General features: G+C 39.4%; 1 protein-coding gene across 1 annotated transcript in view; it reads right to left on the bottom strand.

Moving 5' to 3' along the window:
• The window catches only part of macrod2 (mono-ADP ribosylhydrolase 2), a 351,161-nt gene that overhangs the window by 76,394 nt on the left and 251,508 nt on the right, over positions 1 to 23,259 (bottom strand). Inside the window, exon 7 of the mRNA XM_068741582.1 lies at positions 414 to 444. Within this exon, the coding sequence (XP_068597683.1) occupies positions 414 to 444 (31 nt within the window). The remainder of the gene's footprint in view (positions 1 to 413; positions 445 to 23,259) is intronic.

Below are 23,259 nucleotides of genomic sequence, written 5' to 3'. Positions count from 1 at the left end.
GTAGCACTCCTGTAGTCTCCTGTATTTGCAATCTTCGCCATCATCATACATTCAAAGCCTGGTTACACCAACTACTTTGTCATGTTTTCAATGTGACTTTGTTTAAGTTAATTAGTTAACTTGCTCTTTGGCAATGATGCCCTGCTGCATAACAGGCCAGATCCCACGAGGGAGCACAAACATTGTTCAGGGCCTAAACTTTGTTCAGTTTATACTCAGTTGTGTCTTTGTGCAACAAGGTGTAAGGTGAACTTGTTTGTATACTTCAACTGCATTCTTTAAAGGCAAAGCCTTACATAACATAAATGACATTTAATGAGGGCAATACTCAGTAATGCATATTGTTTTGATAAAACATTTAAAGCAATACAAAAAAAATAAATTAGGTACAAAAATAGAGTAATTACGCTTACCATAGATACCAGTGGATATACATGGGAAGGCCTGTGCAAAACAAGACAAGAGAAATGACAGTCAAAGCATGTTTACATTTATACAGTCACTTTTATCCATTTCATTAAGTAATCAAACAGAGTTAAACTCATTCTACCTAAAAGGTAGGACCTCAGTTTGCTTTCTCAGCAAAACACACTAAGGTTGGAGTTTCTATTTAATGAGCTACAATAAAAACAACAACTGAAAAAATAAGATGTCCTTCCATCCATCCATTTATCAACCAAGCCCTTAATCATCTCATCCACGACTGCTTTACCAACCTACACCGCGGACGAGTCACCAGCACATTGTGGGAAATTAAGATGTTTACAACTGAATGTTGCAACCATTCCAGGTCCTCTTTTGTTTATTGGTATCTACCACAACTTCATTAACTTGTTTATTTGTATGTTTCAAAAGGAACCATTTAAAGTATGTGTTTGAATTCCTACATTCCTACAGAGTTAAAGGAGAGCTATATTTAAACCCCACACATATACACATTTATCAGGATCAGGTAGAACACAGATAAAAAACAAAACAAAAACATAATTATATGTCGTACAATGTCATGATATTTATTTTCTGCATTTGGTCCATCCCTCACAGATACTGGGGCAGGCAAGAACCACTGACCTTCCAATAAGTGGACAACAAACCCATCAACTCATATCATGTACTGTGGTAATGGCAATAGTTATCCCATTAGTAATGCTCATACTTAGTGTCCAGATCTAGTCATAGTTCGCTTATGCATCCTTAGAGAGCAATGGATCTGAATTCATAAATGCATGCATAGCTTGCTGCTTAATGATCATCAACACATGCATCCAAATGAGTTCAATTGATCCAATCCTTCTGTCCCCCCCACGCCCCAAAGTCACACTCAGAATCATCTTCCACAATTATATATAGAACTTATCCATGAACTCAACCTTTTTCAAATCAATAAAGCATGCGTCGACCCATCGATACCCATCTTTAGTCTTTTGAACGGACATAAATAGAGCATAAACAAATGTAATTCCCTTTACGGTTAATGCATACTGCTAACGGTGACCCAGTGGCGTCTTAAAGACAACATCATCACAGCCAGAAGCTTCTCAGGTCATTTGATTCAAATACGTAATTATTAAACTACGAACACCAGAATGCTATTGCAGCTACATTTTGATCAATATAATTAATCAATAATCATCCCGCCAGCCACTAAAGTGCTTGCACAAAACAAATCAGATATAGAATCAGAATATGATAACTTTCAAAAAATAAGGGAAAAAAACCCTACATATATTTACGACTGTGTTTTCCAAAAAGATTATAAAAAGTAACCACCTTGTAATAGTTCTTACTTTGTAGCACTTTGCAGCAGACATATTATTCAAGCATGGCTTCATAGCCGAAAATAGTTTCATTATTCTTCACTTCCGTGAGCAAATATATTATGATGCATAGGCCTTGTTGTAAGTTCCCCCATTCCACATTCATCTTTTTAAGTATATTAATAAACAGTAAAGAGAAATGATTTTTTTTTCCCCTTCAAAGGTCCCATTTGTCCTCAAAAGCAGCTGAATATGTGCTTTAGTTCCTGCATTCATCAAAAGGCGTGGCCACGGCATTAATATTACAAGATAACAAATGTTATGAAAAAAGGAAAACATTTCCACATGCAGCTCACAACTGGATGAATATAGAACAGCTAAGCACAAAAAGTGATTCATCAAATAATAACATCCATGCGTCAAATGTTCCGTCTGTAAAATGAAAGCCAACAGTTTGTTTTGCCACACTGAGCCTGTCAGTTTAGAAACATGGTGATGCCAACAGCTGTCCCAAGATCACTTTGTTTTGGAGCTTTAAATAAAATATATATATAATATTGTAAAAGTAAATAATTGCATAGAAAGGTTTATTCTCTGAAACATCTCAGCGTATGACAGCTGCTTTGAAATGCAATGGTCCATGCGTCCTTACTTTAAACAAAGACGAATGAGTTTCTGTTTGGATTCCTATTTACGAGTTCCCAGGTTCCGCCCGTCAAGGTGAATCTTTCTTCTGCGGGGTGATTTAAATCTTTTAGCGAAGCGTTGACCTTTCCAGATGACTGTCTGGGTCTGACATAAACCTCAGATGATGAAGCGTGGAAAAGCATGGCCATTTTTAGTCCTGTGCCAAGGTCTGCCCATGGCAAATACAGAGGCATATTGATATTGAAGACAACAAAATTCAAATCCACACAGATGCACAAATGAAAAGCAGTGTTTCATATCAGTGCCCTTATAATCATATAATAAAGGTGCTTATACTCTTCACAATACTTTTTGCTACTCTCTAAATTATGCCAGAGGATTCTATTTTAAGTATGCGATGAAAAGTTGTGACTTCAGAAACTAAACCTTAACACACGAACGGCTGTAAAGACCTGCTATCAGCATAATCAATTAATATCTTTTTTTATTAGTTCTCCATCTGATCCATTAAAGGGTATTGATCTCTTTATTGGGTAATCACTTAACACGAGGCTATAAAGTTCTGGCACCTTTGTGGCACATACAGACATCACTTACTTTTTTAATGGATGGCTATTGTTAAAAATGAAGGGACGTATATCTCCAATAAACTCCAAGCCTGCAGAGGATTCTTGTAGTTGTTCCACCTTACATTCTATAAATCGGCCAGCAATAAACTTCACAAAAAGCGTGCATTAACAATAAATCTTATTGATAATCATTTTTTGTAAATGCCAACATGCTCATGAAATCATGAAAGCCTTTAGTTATGAAATGCAAGAACCATCAGGAGATGGCATACCTCCAATGTCGCCAAGTTCAAACAAGGAACAATCACAGAAGCAAACTGCACAGATCATTTTCCTGGTGAAACAACACATTAGATTTTATACTTTCATTTCTTTGTCATAAAACTCATAGAAGGACAAAATATCAAACCCTGTTACATGGACACAACAGAATATCAAAATTAAAGACAAAGATGGTGGTTGTTTTTGATACCTACTTAAAAAAATAGCTTTCATTTCAGATATAAATCAATAGTATTAGGATATGGATATCATTTTTTAAAGTCAATTGTTAAAGTAAAATTACATTTACAATTAAACAATCATGTGATCAGACCTGTAAACTTGGAATCGGGTGAGAGCAATGCCTGATTTTCTGGAACTCTCCCTTTACCTGCCGCTCTTCTGATATTTCTGCAGGTTTGGACTGACTACCAGTTTTTTGGCAATAACGTTCGGTTTCTGGATTTTCCCTCTATTGTCATGCATTTGGGTTCTCACCTGCGTTTGTTAAATTAACTTGCACTATTGAAAAGGCACATTACAGTACGCAATGTTCAAACAAGCAAGTCAACTGTTTATAGAACTGGAAATAAATCCCACCTTTAATGAAGATGTCTGTGTTGACAAATTAATGTCCCTTAATTTGTCAACACAGCATTTAAGACATTAACAATATAATCAGCAGTACATTAGATTTCAGAGGTGTGTGTGTGTGTGTGCAGCACTGCAAGCATCACAAGCTCTATTTTTCGTTCCCATCAATAACAAGCCACCATAGAAGATATGTTGATGGTTGTTAGGGTGCATCTGCTTGCATTGCATCAGGTCCAGTGTTAATTAGGAAAGTCAGCGGTATATAAGCAGTTATGAATTATTATTCCTGGTTTGGGTTCTTATATCTGTCTCTGGCTGCTCATTAGAAGTGAGTCAGCAGGTTGGCCCACACCATGGCATGAGGCTTTGGCTGACATGTTGGCTTGTTGCTGATTTTCTTAGCTCAGGGAGTGTTCAGAAATTGGTCACCAGGGAAATTATTCTGCTGCTAGGGCTCCTCCCTAATCTATCACGTCACTTAAAACTGGAGCACCCCTCCTCTCAGCATCTCTGCACACTGGTTCAGCTCACAGTGCATTAAGAACAGGACACTGTATCCACAATGCTTATGGGAGGGGAAACTACGCTTCTACTGCATTAATGTTAATTAAACAGCACACACGTGAGACATTCCACGTGAGATCCCGAAAGCCTACAGTTTTCCATCATTTGTTAAGCAGCAGGGGATGACAGAAAAGATGGGTCAACCTTGGGAAAAAAGGTGTCTCCCCTGCTGAAGCTGTCTCCTTCTCATGCTGCAGACACAGTCGTGAGCAGGTAGGCAAAGGTGTGAAACTCATGAATGGGCACAGTGACGATGGGATCCTGCCTGGGGAGGACTTTGTCTCGGCTGGCTGAATAAATAGCACTACACCCAGGGTGATACCCCTGTAGCGCCAAGCCTCCTGGCCTGTTTGCAGATGGAACCTATGTTTAGAAAATCAAAAACACAAGGGGAGAACTTTCAGATGCAACCATGTCCATGATATTATGCTGGCCACATGTGTGGTCTTACAATCCATGCATCAGATCATGAATCCTAAATCCTCTTTGCTAATTGCCGTAATTATTTAAGCAAGTAGGCCATTCCTGGTCTCTTTGTCTGAATTAGCAACCTGCTGCTGCTGCTGGAATGAGCATGTCTTGGTTACAGACCAGGATATTTAAATATGACACATTAACATCATTTTATTCTGCATAATACCACACTCCATATTCTAATGTTAGCACTGATTGTTTGAGTGTCATTATGCTAAATGGGGGATGGAAAGAGGCAGAGAGTGCATGAGAAGCCTGGAACCTAATGGCCCAAGTTCCTCCACCCATTTTTATATATGCCGTAGCACAACTGCTATTACAATAATATCTGAGTGTCCATTAAGGTTTTACCATCACCGGCTATGCTTACATGCAACTTTGTGACAATGATGTGCTGCAAAACAGCTTATTAAGGATAAGCTGTTTGAATGCACTGTTGCAACTTGGGATGGGGGATCTGTGTTGTTATGAATAAACCAGTGCAGAACATCCCTGTCCTCCTCTGTGGTCCTGTAAAATAATCAAGTATGAAAATATGCCACCAACCAGTAAATCCTCAATCACCCAAGCTGTAGTAGGTAATGTCTGACATAGAATAAAGAAATAGCAACTCTGGACTGCAGAAACTGCAGCTATTGCTTATGGCCTATGGTGCATGAGGCTGCATTAGTCTGCAGCAGCAATAAGACCAACAGTGAAGGCGATACCATGATGACATGCCCCCCCCCCCCCCCCCCGCAGCAAAATGCTTATGGATATATGTCAGCTATCAACCTGGTCTTTATTACAGTGTGAACTTTGTTGAGTTTAAGTTAAATAATTGTTCGTTCTTTCATTCATTCCTTAATTCTTTGTTTCTGTGAAGGGTCATTGGGGGTGGGATAATACAGAGGCTGACTTGGCTTGGGAGGCGTGGTACACCGTGGACAAGTTGCCAGTTCAATGCAGGCCAAAATAAATTGCAATTAGAGTAATTCAAAAGTAAAGAGTATCATAATTCCCTCCAAAGAGCTTTACAAATTCAGGCACCTCTGAGATTTGGACAGAAGTTGGGGCTTGATTTGGAGATCAGACCACCAACCCAGCGATCGGTGACGCTAAAGAGCCGCAGCTGCTGAGGCATTGTTTTGTGCACCAGATATAGAAAAGTAACCCAAAGGGCTAATAGTCCAGATATCTCTTAAACCTTTAGCAGTTTAATAGGGTGACAACCTCATCTTGTCTCATGTCAATCTGTGCTTACTTATCAGAAAGACAGATTTGTGTGTACAGGAGGGCAATCCTGTTGTTGGAACAAACAGAGAAGCCTTCTCTCTTTGGCTACAATGATTTGGCTATAATGACGGGTTTTCTATGACTGTGCAGTTCTGTAGAATTAATCCTACCGGTACATGCAATGCAGGCCTTGCAGCTGAAGAAAAAAAGACAGAGGTTACATGTCCGTCAACCATGCATGCACATGACTGAGGTGAGACAAGTGGAAAAAGAAAGGACCAAATGATGCAGCCTGTGGATAAGGAAGAGCAGTGGAGCAACTCCAAGGATATTGAACTGATTGCAGCTCAAATCACTGGTTCATGGGCAGCTTTTGCAGTCGATCAAGCCCAAAACTACAGCGCAGAGGTAGCGTGTACCTGTGCGCTGATCAAATTGCATGATCAAATTCTAGGTCTGAAAAGTGAAGCAGCCAATTTAATGGAGACTTAAATGTCCTTCCAGTGCCCAGTATGAAGCAACGCTGTTGGTTACAGAAAGATTTGGATTCAATGTAAATTAAATAACTTTTTTCATCTCCTTTTGTACACTGCGGTTAAATTTATAGTAAAAAACATGATGATTAGGGGTAAGCTTTAGGACGTAGTAGCTTCGTAGTGATTGACAAGTTGCTACTGCATGTCCTCAGGTTCTCATTAAGATCCAATCAGTAGCATATTAAGCTTCATTCTCTTTTCAAAATATAGTAAATTGGCTCCAAAAATCCAATCCAAAAGATGATGATGCTCATAATAGCAGATTCCAGCCTGCGCACATAACGTACGAGTACTGTCCAGTTCTGGTTGGAAATCGTTCCCTTTTATTATTCATACCTCTGTGCGATAGAGAGAGAGAGGTCTGCTTGTGACACTGATTCTCTCAGTGTAAAAGAATGAGCATTTAGAGGGCCATAAAAATGATACTACTCGGAATTGAGGGCACATGCAACCAGACATCTGCTCATATTTATGTATGAGGGCCCCTGCTCAGTATCAGTTGAAATTACATGACTGTCCACGAGAGAGGCAAAGACAAAAGAAAGAAATTCACATCAGTGAGACAAACTGACCGACCTCTACCTGACCCACACACGATTGACAGAATTAAAATAAGCAGGTAAAGTACATGACAGAAAAAATCAACAGCCAAATATATTCCTACTATTACACTGTGCGACTACTCTGTACAGCTGTTGGTACACTTCTAGTCTGATATAGTCAGGGTTTTTTGGGGTTGACCCAGGGCTTTGTTGTCTGAGCATGGAACCACCATGAAAAACAGGCAAATATAATAATGGCCAGTGCTTTAATTTACCACCACTGAAGGGGAAACCAAGGCTGAATGGAGACAGGCTGTTGTAAGAAACAGACCTCTATGTCTCATTTGCCTTGATTTACAGTTTACATATCCACTATGTCCACTATGTCTCCTACTTGTATAGCAAATTGCAAAGAATTCGGAAATCAATATTTAATTTATCGAGCTAAAAAAGCGGCATATGATTGACAGGCGGCACGGTGGTGAAGTGGGTAGTGATGGTCCTAGGTTCAAATTCACCTGAAGACCAGGGGCTGTTCTGTGTGGAGTGTGCACGTTCTTCCTGGTTCTACGTGGGTTCTCTTCCCCAACCAAAGCATTATATATGTGTGAACCTGTGACTCCAAATTGTCTTTTGGCGTGAATGCAATAATTTGTTTCTCTTTATGCAGCCCTGCGATGAACTGGTGACTCCTCCAGAGTGAACACCACCTCGCACCCAAAGTATACTGATGAGCTCCATCCCCCTCCCAGTAACCCTATACAGGATGAGTGGTTGAAGAAAATAAATGATCAAATGATATAACTGTTGGCTGCATAAATGGAAACAATATCCTTTTGTTGGTAATCACATCTTCAGCTATTTCAGTGGCTTTTATTTCGAATTCATGCCATCTAATATCTGTTATCGTTAAAGCCTTGAGCCTCACTTTGATGAAGAGCCTCACATGTGATTATTTTGATGGTGCTTATTTCTTATCACCAAATGAAGTGTGCAAAGGAATCAGGAACTGAAAGAAAAAAAATATATCATTACATGTATTACATGTATATGTGAAGTAATTCTGAGGAAAAATATTTGAATTTGCACCATTCATTAAAATGATTTCAATGACTGTGTAAGAAATGCAGATCATGATGTGTAGTATTAGAACTCATTTGCATTTTGGAAGAATAAACTCCAGGTGGGCATAAAGATAAGGATCAAAGTGAGGAATATAGATAGTAAGCATGAATCAAACTGCTGTTATAAACAGGAGCTCAAAGTCAGCAAGAAATGTTGGATACAATGCAAAAGGGACATGCAAAGCCTTATATCCCTCTACAGAAGGGAAACCCAGAGCATATGTGGACTAGTAAACATCCATACCGACACTGTTTAAGTGTCTCAGTGGAGATTTGTGGCATTTACAGCTTCGAGGGTAGAATTATCAGTAACTATACTGTAACTCCTGATGACACAGCATGAGAGTATGCAGCCCAAGTGGTTGATAGGAACAAATGGTATTATATTAATTTTCATCAGACATATCTTTAATTTCCATAAATCAGCTTCATTTCATTTTTCATTTCATTTTATTAATATGCACAATAATAAACATAAACAAAACATTACAAAGGCAAATAATAGTGCAGGAGAGGAAAACAAGCCGAAAGGGCTTACATAAAAATCCTCCCCTCAAGTTCAAATTAACTAAACAAAATCAATCAATATATATATAAAACAAAACAAGGAAGTTAAATAAAAGCTAAAAAGGAAGAGATAGGGTTGCGGGGGGTTGGCCTTGCCGTGTGGAAGCTAACATATGGTACCTTTTATTCAAAAGGCCACTAACTAATTAATTTCTTTCAAGGCCTCCTTTAATTTTCAAAAGCACCTTATCAAAGAGGCTTCAAAGTCAAATGCCCACTCTGGATTTGGAGGTGATAATAACGGCATATGCAGTATAAAGACAAATCAACTTTTTGCATATCCCACGTCTTCCTGGCAGAACCAATGTGAGAACAAAGTGAGATCTGGTATGGATTGCATCCCACATTTGGCCTCTGGCAGAAGTGAAGTCCTGGCTTCACAATTACAAAAACATTTTATAATCATCTAACATGGCTAAAGCCGAATGAACAGAGCTACTGTTTTGAGTGCATTAAAACTTGCTGGTGTGGTAGGGATAGGTGGTACGTGTAGACCGCGAATGCGAAGGAGGTAATTACGTAGGAGTATAGTGTAACAAGGTAAAGCAAAGGAGGGCCAGTAGAGCTGGGCGGGTAGAATTAAAGTGAGTGACGTCAAAGGAGATATTGTTCTTAGATGCAGCCCAGTGGTCGCCTAGAATAAAGTACCGTGGGACCTCAAAATACTTGGTGGTTGAACAACTCGGTTTTCAACCAAAAAAATGGAGTTTAAAATGCCTCGGAAGTTGAACAGATTTTTGGAGTTCAAACACACGAGTGGCACCGAGGTGAACCAAAGGCACGCGAACAAAGGCGGAATCTACCCGAGTAAGACTAAAGAGAAAGTCTAGGGGGAAAAAAAATGCAAGACAGTCACCCAGTCACTTTATGGAGGAGAACTCCCTTTCAAAGGAATAACCCTTCCCTCGATCCACCTCCCGCCCGACACCACAGCCCAAACTGTATTTAAATGATGCAGAATTGGATTCAATTAACTTTTATTATGCTTTAATTTTTCGTACTATTTATACTTTTATGTGTTGTCTGTTGTTTATATACACGCAGTTACATATTAATGTACATATTAACTGTAGACATGTAAATGGGAATTTATCTGGTGTGCAGGAATGGATTAATCTAGTTTCCATTATTTCTTGTGGTAAATAGTTTCGGTTTTCAAACAATATTACACAACGGATTATGTCCGAGAACCGAGGTTCCACTGTACGTGCACATATCTCTGGATATTAACTCCCAATATCCTCCAGGCCATTCTCTGCATTCAGCCTTTGAAGCTTGGCTAGTTCTGATAAAGTTATATTTCTGCACAACAGCAATATGCACAATAACATATTTATGATGGGTAATAAAAATGTTTTTTTCTATGTATATGTAAATGATCTTCACCACACATAAAATAAACCATGCTAATTTTAAAATTGCATTTAATTTGACTCTATAAACTTTTTGTTTGATGTTTTTTTTTTCTTGCCCAAATAAATGGAGATAGGAGATTTGCACAGAATCATAACAGATGATAAATTAAGCCATAACCACATTTCCCAAAGCACTACATAGAAAATAAATGTTCACTAAGCGACCCAACCTTATTAACTGCATATATTGAATGGAGCTTGATGTACTGTTGCAGCAATGACCCTTCGGAAGCATAGTAAGTATATAATTATTAATGAATCATAACAAACGCGTTCTCCAAAAACAATAGTGAATGTTTTAGTCTGTGCTGTGTACTGTAAGTAAAACATATAGTATACCAATGGGCAAGTATTTTTCTTCGGATTTCTACATCACTTTTATTCTGTATTAATATAATAAAAATACTTAAAGCTTGGGAGGTTTCTATCAACTGTGAATTTAATGGACTTAATGAAGTATTTGTTAATGGAAGCTAAGGGTGTCTTGATTGCCTTCACGGCGCTCAGTTCCACAACACTGATGATATCTCATCCCATTTGAACAACTCTGGTGATGCTTGTGAACTCCTGTGATGCAATGTTGAGAGGAAATGAACGGCAGACTGCAGCATCTTCAGGAGCCACGGAAAAATGGGGAGAGAAGAAGGAGAATGAGAAGAAAATAGTTCAGCTACCGTAGGCAGACAGATAACTCCAGAAACCTGGAAGGCTGTTTTTGTTGAAGGATAGATATTTCCCACTGCTGTCAATGTTTGGGCCAATGTACGTAACATGAAGCCCCTCTTTGCACGGCATGGACGAAATTGATATTGATCTATTTATGTTCAGCAAATCATAAAATAATTAAAGAACTTCCAGCAGACACTTTAAATCTAATACTTTTATATATTATGGTAAAGTGAAATACAAAGACTTACAAACACACATACATGAAATCTAATGGTATTTTTTATTTTTTTGTGCTTTAATCAATAACTAGATTTTCAGTACCACACGTGCATTTAAGGAATTTACATCTATACCATATTTTATTTATGAATCTGTTTATCCACACAGTCTGGGCCCAAACACTTTAAAGCTCCCCACAATGTAAAGCCATGAATCCTGGCTTTCCAAAAAAGCATCCAACGTTAATTAACAGTAGAGCCATGAGAGGTCAAGGCCTGTGTCGCATTAGCCTGAGAAAACACTATGTTTCAATTTACAGTTTGTGCCATATTTTAAGCAAATGAAGATTTTCGGCTTTTAGTAGTGTGGGTATGAATACAAATGCGTCCTCCTGCACACATGATATTGTACGTTTACCTACTCAGTCTGCATAAACAAATGGTTTTCAAATGAGATGGCTAAATAGTGTTTATGCAGCTGACAATTAAATTAAGATTGCCACTAGGAATGTCCACAAAGAAAGAGCGCTTGTCCAAAGTGAAGCTAGATTTAGACACACAGAAAATCTGTTTTCATTGGACAAGTCCAGCCCTTGAAAGGACTTTGTACCAAGGACATACTGAGCTCTGAGGAGGTCAGCCCTCCCACTTCGCTGACCTATAGGCCAGTCTCTCACCCTCTGATCTGAGATCTGATGATGGTGTGGCAGGCATGGACTGAGGAGAGAAAGGATTAGGGACAGGAGGGGCATTGGGATGGGGGGTGTCATCTTCCTTTGAATTTGTATTGGGAATAATGGAGAGAATGCAAAGCAATTTCTTCACTTTGGAGTTTCTCTTTTGATTATAAAATGCTCAACTGTTCAGAAAGTGAAGCAGGCTCAATGATAGCTGCAGAATGACGCCCTTAAAAAGAGCCTATACTTTGCTGCAATGGGCGTGTAGCTCAAACTAGAGCTGATTTGTCATGCTGTCAGCTCATTTTCATACGTGTTTAATTGTCTCATGGGACTCACATCTCAAATACAACTCAAAATAGGAACCACTGAAGCCAAATCACCTTTTAATTCTAATCATATACTTGATGCTCCACTAAAGCACAAATCAGAGTACCGTATTATTTGGACCATAAGGCACACTTAAAATCATTAAATCTTCTTTTTAAAAATATTGACCGTGCGCATTATAACCCGGAGCACGTAATGCATTAATTCTGGTTTTGTTTAATGACTTCGAACAGATTTTATGTGGTACACGGCGCTCAAAAATCTTTCAAAATGTTTTAGTATGACTGATAAATTACGAAGCCACACCACTTGGTGGATTGTCGGAGAATTACGGCTACCGTTACCGTAAGAGCGTTGCGGAGTGTAACGTACCGGTACTGTGCTTCAACATAATATTATGGTGTATAAGGAGTATACACAAGGAGTATAAGGATCCCAAAATGGCATAACATGCTTACTAAGCAGATTTCAAACACAAGCCTATCAGCCATGCAGCAAAGCATGGGAATAGAGCAGCTGTGAGAGAATCCAACATTAAAGAATCAACGATACGGAAGTAGAGGAAGCAAGAAGATAACCTGCGCCAAGTCAAAATAAATGTGAACGTTTTACCATTTGTGACTCATATTAGTGAACATTTTCAGTCACATTCACTCTAAAACACATTTTGAGTTTAATATACTGTTGGAAAGTTGTGTGAAGGTTCTTAGCATCCTAAAGTCATCACAATATTGTCTTTGTGCTCATTGAGAAAGATACATAATATTGAACTGTCACTGAATGCAGTTTTAGTCCATGCACGAGGTAAAATTTGAAGGGCCGTAAAATGCCCAGGTCTAGATTAACATATGTAATACAAACAGCATTTAGTAACCTGGAGCTGTGCCCCCCCCCGAAAGTCTAGTTGCTTGAAAAACTGACAGATGTCCATGTCAGCGCGTGAGAGCCACTTTGATGTCATCCAGGCTGCAAACATGCTATCTGCTAACAGATGACGAGAGGAGAGGAGGTGGTGTGTGAGGGAGGGGGCAGGTGAGGTTGTTTGTCGTTGTTGTCATCATGCTCAGTAAACATCACATTGACAACAGTGTAAAGCATCATAAAAAGAAAGATAAAAGATGAGTAAGTATCGTTTACTCCCACTGCAGCCATGATTGCATGAAAAGGCTGCTGAAAGGTGACAATCTGAATGCATATTTCACTTTCGTGTCTCTTTTTTGATGGGATGGATCGCAAGCCTTGCTTGCCTGGAAACATTTGAACCTGTGTTAAAGAACATCTGTCTCAGAAATGGTTGTAACAGAATATGAATTCACTAGACATAATACATATATACCCATCCATTTTGTTGTAGATGAGACGATTGAGACGTTTAATCTAAAGCTGCTCTTCCGTTTTGCGGATCTCGGAAGTTGCTGGAGCCTATCCCAGCTGGCTATGGCGAGAGGCGGGGTACACCCCGGGCACGTCGCCAACACATCTTGGGGCTCCACACAGAGACAGGCAGCCACTCACGCACACACTCATACCATACCCTACGGACAAGTAATCAATTCACCTAAATTTCATGTGTGTGGAGGTGGGAGGAAACCGGCGAAACCGGACAAAACCTATCGAGACATGGAGAGAACATATGATAGGATTCAAACTCTGTACCTTCTTGCTGTGAGGTGACATACTAATAAATAATAATATTTATTTATTGTAAGGAGCAGTCTGCCGTATCCATCGGCATGCCAATGGGAGGGAGGTATGCAATCTGGAGGCAGTAGGATGGGATAGCACAGTTGATGAAATACAACATGGTTTCAATCAATGGCAAACAGTTTCCTATTTCTTAAAGGGCATATTATTTTAGAAAAAAAATATTTACATAGGCCAATTCACAACATTTTTCCCCAATTATCCATTGAACAGAAAACAAAGCATCATCATCTTCACGCAACTATTCACCCATTGTACCTACGTCAAACAGTCAATTTATTTCTGGATGAATAGTTCACCTGACCTCTACTGGTTCCTCAGGATGTGTGTATCCTGGTGTGTATTATCTGTCAGAAGTAGCAAGAGTACATAGAAACTGCATGATGGGCAAGTAGCAGGGAAGAACAAACAAAACATTGGAGCGGATATGGACAAAGAAGAGGGTCATGGATTTCTTTTTACTTTCTCTGAAACTGTAAAAAAAATTAAATAATAAAAAAATCAGAATTTATGTCTTTGAACTAATTTCTGGGTTTTCATGAACTTGGCATTTGGTATGTGACAAGGACGAACACTTTCAGTGGAGCGGATTCAGATAGAGGTATTTATGATTCAGTCGGTATTTATGAACTCGAGGATTTTTATTTTATATTTGTTCTGCTTTGAATACTCGACATAGTTAGGGAAGAGTGAATTGAGGGTCTACTAAAATAAAGGACGCCTAACGGTTGCTGTTGATCAGCAATGCTCCACATTTAAAACACCTGCTGTTGAAATAAGAAATACATCGGGTTGAAAAGTTCCTGCCATCAGCTGTTTGCCTCTGGAATGATATCGGATTTCCACCCAGCATAATATGTAGCAACAGAGTAAACACTGTTGGATAGAAACTTTAGTTGTTGCTATGGTGAAATCTGAACTATCTGAATAACACTTTCAAAAATGGCCACAGGATAATACAGCTAATTAAAGTTTTCTAAATGTGGAGTTCTTCATGAATATTGATAAAACATTAATTAGTTGCTAAAACTGGAAAACCATTTTCTCTGCGCCAAATACATCACACGTATTTAGAGCAGAAATTGCACTGCCTTACTTTATGGGTAGGACGATTCTAATTCTATGGCAATAAATAATGTAACAAACAATTCTTAGTCAGAGTGTGACTATGAATTTTGTCATTGAACTAATTTCTGGGTTTTCATGAACTTTGTCATATTTGTCATCTATAATAACAAAAAAAGAAGAAGGACAAAACAACCCAGAGAAGCCTTATTAGTATTTAGTGTGGCTCATAATTATGCTTGGATAAGAGACCATCATGTAGGTCAGCATCGTTATGCCTAACGGGGCTCTGTGCCAAAGGAATGCACATTTGATTCATTTTCCTACTGGAGTGCCAAATAACTGGATCCAGGTGGCGAGCCAAAAGCTCCTCATTTTATGAATCTGGTGCTTTGATAGCTTTGATTACGCTAAATTAATCTAATTGTAAACACTTATTATGAATCAACTTCACTTCAATTTCATAATAGAGTTTCCTCACTGCATCACTGAATGGGAAATTCTCTCAGGCGCATACTGTGAAAATAAAATTCAGTTTGCTTTCCTGTGAGTGGGCTAAGACCTTAACAATAAAGAACTTGGGTATTTATTCCATGCATATGGTCATTACCAGGCCTCTAATGTTGGGGCATTTGATATTAAACTAAGATTTGAGATATGATTTAATATGACATTTGAAACTGTGTGCAAAAAGTGAAACTTTGAAACAAGATTCTTCCCCTGTTCACAGGTTCACAAAGAGAGCAATGTTTAATCTGAAAAAACTACCCAAATAAAGTATTACTTCAGCATGCCCATATTTAATAATGATTTAATACTAGCATGTTATGTAATTTTTAATTACTTGGGGCAGGGGAAGGGGAAGGGGCTGCACATTCAAAATCAGGTGTGAAAGAGTAGGTGGCTAAATTCTTTATTACAACTAAAATCATAGTAATAATAATACATGCCAAAACAGAAATGGGTTTTCCTCTTGCACACTGAATATCACTCAGGTAGGTATAACGAGCAGACCAACCTTTTTCCCCCAAAATACTTCTGCATTTTCAGAATAAAAATGCCACTAAACAATCTGAAACATTTGCCTGGGCAATCCTGCAGTGTTAAGCTAATATATATTTTTTAATCAACCTGCACAGGGTGCTTCATTGCCTCTTGAATTGCTGAGTAAGCTTCGACGGAGCCAGTTTAAAATTGCGAGTCAATCAGCTCAGACCAGGCGCACTGCTTCAGCCCTCGTCAGCTGTGACCTTGAGAGATAATTATGGCACTAGACTGGGTGTATGTGTGGGGTAATAGTGGCATGATTAAAGCATTATATAGGAATATAAACACTGGCGCAGCTGCCACTGTACGCATTCATTGACCAGAGCCTGTGGGGAAATCTGCTTGATAACAAAATGATGACTTTCCGCTTGTTAAATCAACAAAAGTCTTAAGGATTTTGAATCGAGGCATCGCGTTCTCATGAATATGGATGAATATGGACCAGCCTGTTGGACACCAAAATATGCACTGTTTCCAAGTTGCACTCAACAAACTGAAAAATGCACATCATAAATATGCACTGGTGTTTTGGATTTATTATAAATATTCATTTCTGACTTTATACATATCCTGAATGTAGATACGCAGTTCTGCATTTCTGAGTCGCACAAAGAACTGGAAATATTCCCGAGGCTCCCAATCACTGTCAGCTCGCTGCTTTATACTTTCTCTTTGATAAAACACACAGGAAGCAATGCATTAACAAAACACAATAAACCGTGCATGTTTTAAGTCTGGGGAAAAGAGTGCTATGAAAAATCTGTAGATAACCTGCAGAGAACAACAACAATCAATTTCAACAGCTCGCTGTCTTTCAGAAGGATCAATGGCAGGTTTGTGCTCAACAGAAAAACAATTAATAAACAAATAAGAAATAAAGGAAATGGTCAACTGTAGGCTAATGTAATGTTTAAGGTAAACAAATTGATAAAAATCAAAAATTCTCATTTTGATTGAACCTTTCCCTTTAAATCATCAATTTAATCATTCTAATAACTAAAAACATATATCTAAAAAAAAATCCACACACTTTAAGCAGCTTAACAGACTACTGATTAGCATTCCTAAAATAATTAATGTTATAAACTATGATGCATCTTCGTGTGATTGCTATTTATCCAGTATGAAAGCTACAAACAAACAACAAGAATACTAAAATAATAGATAGGTGGCCGTATCTTTGCCCAATATCCCACTGTGATTGTACTTTATGCGCACCACCGAAGTTAGAGAGAAATCACATGTACTAACCAACGTGGAGAAACCTTGTACTCCGACCAAACACATCTGTAAACACCAGGGAACATGACTGAAGGATAATTGTGTCCATGTTGAAATGGAATCCTATGATTGACCCGGAAATTCCAGTTTCATGGAGACGGCCCCGGCAAGGTCGGCATCAGGTTAAACACCTGGCTTTATAAATCTCCAACTCTAAACCCTTTGAGAGAGCGTCAAGGCCACAGAGCTGGAGCTGGATCAGAGCGCCGAGGCTTGCATCTGTTATGGAGCTACTAATCTGATTAGTGCTAATACATACATCACATGTTCACAATGATTGTCTGCTTTATCATTTCGTTCTTTCAGGAATAACAATCTGAGAAGGTCATTTTGTGATGCCGTGTCATGCCGAATGCCTCACCTTGTAATTTTAATTGAGGCTATTAATAGGAATGCACCGATTCAGTATTCTCAACATTCGCTCAGCAATAATTATAATATCCATCTGTCAGGTCTAGATTGAAAATGTTGCCATGCGTATCACAATTACAGAAAAATGTGTTGCCAAGATTTGTGAAACTGTGGATTTGTTGGTTGTAGACCGTGACTGGATGCAAAAGGTTTACCTGGTTAAACATTAACATAACATGTTTAAAAAAAAATCCATCCACTGTCAATAGAGTCAAATGGATTGCAACCACATGCATCAGAGCAGCAGGAGTATCGTAGGTTGTAGTCAGAACCTGCAGACACTGGAGGACTCGCCATGCTCGTTAACCAGGATGACGTAAACAGGTCCAAACAACTGAACGGCAATCTGTTACAGTTCCTGTGCGCTTACGGAGATTCTCAAAGTTAAGGAACAACTTCAGGCTATGGGAGAGGCCTGCTTTGAATGTGGTGTCTTTCCAGCTCAGCTCCATCGATCAAAGGAAAAACATTAATCAAGCAGTGCAAAAAAATGCTCGCCGGCACCGGTGCATCAGAATCAAGCCTAACTCTAAACAGATGGATAAAGGAGAACACAATCTTTTAAGGGTATGGACGAGTTTGTTTGTTTTTTTGCTGCAATTGTGCACTAGATTAATTGTGGAAGCTTCAAAGCTAACTAGCTACTTAAAATGCCACCGTCCCTGCACTGTCTCTGCTTGACTTTCTTTCTCATTGAATAAAAGTGACGTGCTCAGAAGTGGCCTCTGAATGAAATGCTACCAATTAGAATTAAAACAGCCTTCTCTCCTCGAGTGGGTCCTAAAGATTACGCCCTGTCTTTATTTAAAGTCAGACTATTGGTAAGAAAAGTTTCACTTTCTTATTCCTGCAGTGAAGCAGGGACACAGACAGACAGATGCTTTTTTTGTTCTCTTGTGCTGCCCACATTCTTCAGGTATGTTTAATTAATGCATGCTTATTGTGGTGCTGTTGTCTCCTGGCGTACACAGAATTGTGCTTGTTTAACCAACAGCTTCCTCCGACGGTCCCTCAATTGGTTACGAGCTGTCGCTTCCTATTCTCAGGTGGCACCGCGGAAGGATATAAACCTCATAGATATTCAGTCTGCAGGAGTTCCTCACAGCCGGGATGAGAAAAGAAATAGCTGAAGTGAAACCAGTGTGTATTTATCCTTGTGTAACTGTGCTTTAGTGCTTAAATGATTTGAAGAATCGTTACTATTGTCAGAGCACATTCATCTAAAGCAGCACCAGCCAATAGCCATTTTCCTCACAGAACATCAAGGTAGAGCAGAATGTTTTTGGGAAGGGTTTCGCCCTTCCAATGATTGTGGTGGCTTCCAGTGCCTGCAATCGAGATGTTAGCATGATCGCATCAGCCCATTCTCACATAGACACTAGCGATGACCACTTCCGTCCCCTCTTGAGATGTGTGGAAATGTCACATTTTACATATCCTAATATATCAGCCCACATACAGCGTAGTGCTGGACTGGAGGTATGGCAATGTGACAAGGATGTCCGCTTTACACTGATCTGAGGCTTCTACAGGTATGCCTGCCTCCCTTTGAATCAGGGCATTGGGATAATCAGGGTTCCAATGGTCCTTAAGGTGGACGACATGGCAGACTACCCCAACCACTATCGAGGTAATTGGATCTAATTGGGCCCAGTGTTGCCAATGATTTTGATCAGACAAACAGCAATGGCTAATTTAAACGGCAGCATGACCTTTTGAAAGCTTGAGCCTAATTAACCTTTGGAGATGCGCGCAGTTAGTCTATGTGGTAGTGGACTATACGAGCAGCAACTGGCCACAGAGAGATCTGCATTATAACCTTATACTGTAGATAACTACTGACAGGGTGACACCCAGTGAAATCCTCTGCTGAATATAAGGTACAACAACAGGACCCCCCCCCCCCCTCATTTGAGCATTGTGTTTGGAATAACTCTCTGATAAACAATGGTAGAACTCTTTTATTTTGACAAAAGGAACCTAAATCAATAAAACTAAGTTAATTATTCTTACATTTAATAATACTAAAATGTTTCAAATAAAATACTTTTGATATTGACAGAGTTACGTTTCGAAGGGCCCGTCGCTAAATTATTTTTTTGTTGAACGAAACCTCTGTTGACAGAATTTTTTGTGTCATTAAAAAAAGTTTACACACAAATGACTCCACGATGCGCTGGCGACGCTTCCGGGCTATGCCCCGCCTCTTGGCCTTAGAACGGCTGGGATAGGCTCTCTTAACACCCGTGAAACCAAAAGGCGGATAAAGCAGACATGAAAATGAATACAGGACATTTATACTGTAGCCAGCGCATTCCGCTCGTAACGGCGATTCCTTGTCACTAAACACATACTTTTATATTCAAAAAGCCCCTCGTAACTCCGAGTCGTTGTTAAAAGAGTATGTCGTTAAGTGAGGACCATCTGTACTTTGTTTTCACACGGCATTAAAAGGTAAACAGAGATGAGCACAGACGGCTGCAAACGTCTACTGGGTCGAATCTGAGATTTAGAAACACTAAACAGAGTCTATGGGGAGCATCAGTCAAATCACCTTTTATCTGCACCTTTAAAGCTGTTCCATCATTGGAATTGGTTGTGAAGGTCCCCATAGAGTCCAGAGTTTATAAGCAAATTAAGCTTTCCAAATAATGCCATGAAGAAAATGAGCTTGGATTCTATTGCAGAGGAATTCAAAGTGTGAACCAAATGGGATGCTGCTGAAATAAACAACACGACCAACTGCAAGGGTGTCAACAAATCAGCAGTGAGCCTTTCATTCTACCCCAATTATTGGCTCAGTTAACTTTGCTATGTTCAAAAGCCAAGTTTGTGCACAGTCAAGATTCTTTACTTATATCATGCATTATATAATTGAATCTGGACCCATTTACACTCATGGACAAGAATTTATGAGGAAGGGTATGGAAATGGATGCACAATTTGTTCAGTGCATAAATGAAAATTAATTAATCACTTGGGGAGTCTAAACACCAAAATGGAAAAAAGTTATTAAGTTTGATATGACTGCATTTGGAAAGATAAATAATGGCAAAGCTATCCCTGTGCATTTAAGTACAGCTGTAAAAAACATACTTTTTAAATAAAACCAATGACCTATATTAATTGGAAGAGCAACATTGTAGCCACAATCATGCATAAACTGATATATTTGTTTACCGTTGGCTAAATGTTGGGCTACCATCCCCAGTTTTTCTGATAATGTCATCATCCTCATTATTTGTTTTGTACTATTTAGTAGAACTGTTCTACTTGTTATGACTGTTGTTTTATTGATTTTGTGGTTTTATGTTGTTGATGTCAAAGGGACTAAAGATGGAAATTAGCCATTGGCTATAATCTTACATATTTACGTGTGAAACGTTCATCAATATGTATTGTCCCTGTTTTAAATAAACTCAAACTCAAACTCAAACTCAATAATAAATACGGAACAGCAAAACATTACAGAATATTCCACATTAATCCTAGAAGCGAGCAGATTTCTAAATGTGGTCAGCCAAACTAGAAACTATGACAAGGTAGAAGTCAACTTGTCCTCCATATCCCACTGTCCCGTGTATCTTGAGAACACAGCAGCATTGCCACTTGTCCCATTCATACACTGTTAGTTCTTCACTTGCTGTCCCTGTTATGTGAAACAGATTATTCAGTCGAGGGTATCAGCTGTCTCCTTCCAACAGGACGGTTTTGCTGTGGTCTCACTACGTAGGTATCTTTAGCAGGAATGCATTTTGGTGAAAACGAATGTAAGCTAATGCTCTGATCAGCCTTGGAATGAGCCCACAGAGAATGGGTGGCTAATCCTATCATTTTACACCATTCATCTCCAATCCACTTGGCTTTCAGCATTTTCTATTTATTTTCTTCAATGGGCAATTTGTGGTTTCCCTGCTGGATGTCCTCAAAGCCAGTGTGTTATGACTATAAAATCCTTCCAGGGCAGCTTGGGAGTCAGAGAGGATGCCACTAAATGCAGTCTGCAACCCCGTCACTGTCCACACTGTCAGCTGCCAGCCCACAGCACGAAGCCAGAAATATATTAATGACAGATACATTAAAAAAAAAAAACATCAAATTGTGGCGTGTCAACATCAAATTAGGAACAAAAAGGATGCTTCATTGCCCAAAATATCAGGAGTCAACAACCAACAACGCTTGCTGTATCTTTATGTCCACAATAAAATCCAACCTTTTTTTTGACAGAACACTCACTCAAGACTCAAATGAGAAGCTGAATTGAATGAAACAATAATCATGTTTGGGCAATACATAGCTCCTCTTTTATTCTAAAGGTCACAGTCTCAGGGATGCTTAATATGTTTCTAAAATGGAACAAAGTCTAAGGCCAAATGGATTCCAGATGGTGGCGTCCCTCTCCACACAGTATGTCTGTCTCTGTCTAACAGATGCTATGCTTGCTTCCAGGGTAGAATCTGAGCAGCCGTCCATGACTAACCAAGACAGGGGACCTGCATTAACCATCTCCACAGTTCCATGTGCTGTGTGGCTTTCCAGCTCTTTGGAGAGGAGCCCCCCCCCCCCCCCCCCCCCCCAGGGTCGGAAAGTATACAGCTACAGTACACACATAACCACAATGCTTCCAATCACATACATAATGATGAATAATTCCTTCAGCAGACACATGAGCCGATCTTGACAGCAAGAAATCATTATTTTGGTTATAAGATAAAGTGATTGGCAGGTCCCAGTGATTAAACATTTGCATATCTTTAGTGCTGCATGGCAACGTAGCTCACAAATAAATTATTGTTTTATGGAAATCCTGTTTCACACAGAAACATCACACATTAATATGTTGCTTCTGAACACTAATTTTCCACAACAATCGCAGCTGTTTCCAAATAGGACAGAGACACTTTAAATGCTCCAGGGCCATGAGGAGAACAGAATTTAGTACATCCTAGTGTACACAAATATTGATAGCCCGTAAGAGCATCTTTACTCCTATCGACCAGCAAGGCAGTGATATTATCACAATTCATGCTTCGAATATTGTAGTTAGATTTCCTCTTTGGCTCCTCAACCAATCCTTGTTTGAAAGCTGACAAGATGCAGCGTAACAAGGAGAGAGCAGTGGAGGGGGCTATTTCACAATGTGATGCTCATCAGCTCACAAGCTCCAACTTCACTCACAGGCTGCACGGATCCTGTACTGTACACGACTCCCCTGTGTGATGCGGCAGCGTGCATCCTGCAACGCCAGCATCCTGGCTGTGGGCTACCGCCAGTCAGAGCCCAGGGTGCTGTGACAGCCTGCTGCTCTTTCACCACAGTAAAAATAAATAAAAGCAACAAAGAGCCGTCTTTGCAGAGATGAAATGAGTAAAGATGAACATTCGTTTTTGTAAAAGACGGCATGTTGAATATACACAGGCACCTAACACACTTTGACTTTCAACCACAGGCTTCAGCAGTAATGATTTGACAAACACATCATGGTCCACAGAATGTTTATCCACTTAACACTTGGAGGGAGGGAGTTGTGAAAGCCTGCTGGCAGATTTCAAATCCTGTGTGGTGGTGAAACAACCACATTCATCCATCCA

Source organism: Brachionichthys hirsutus, chromosome 7, assembly GCF_040956055.1.
Source record: "Brachionichthys hirsutus isolate HB-005 chromosome 7, CSIRO-AGI_Bhir_v1, whole genome shotgun sequence".
In the NCBI taxonomy this organism is placed as follows: domain Eukaryota; kingdom Metazoa; phylum Chordata; class Actinopteri; order Lophiiformes; family Brachionichthyidae; genus Brachionichthys; species Brachionichthys hirsutus.
The sequence above is the reverse complement of the archived record's forward strand: the minus strand, read 5'-3'. Positions and strand labels throughout refer to the sequence as shown.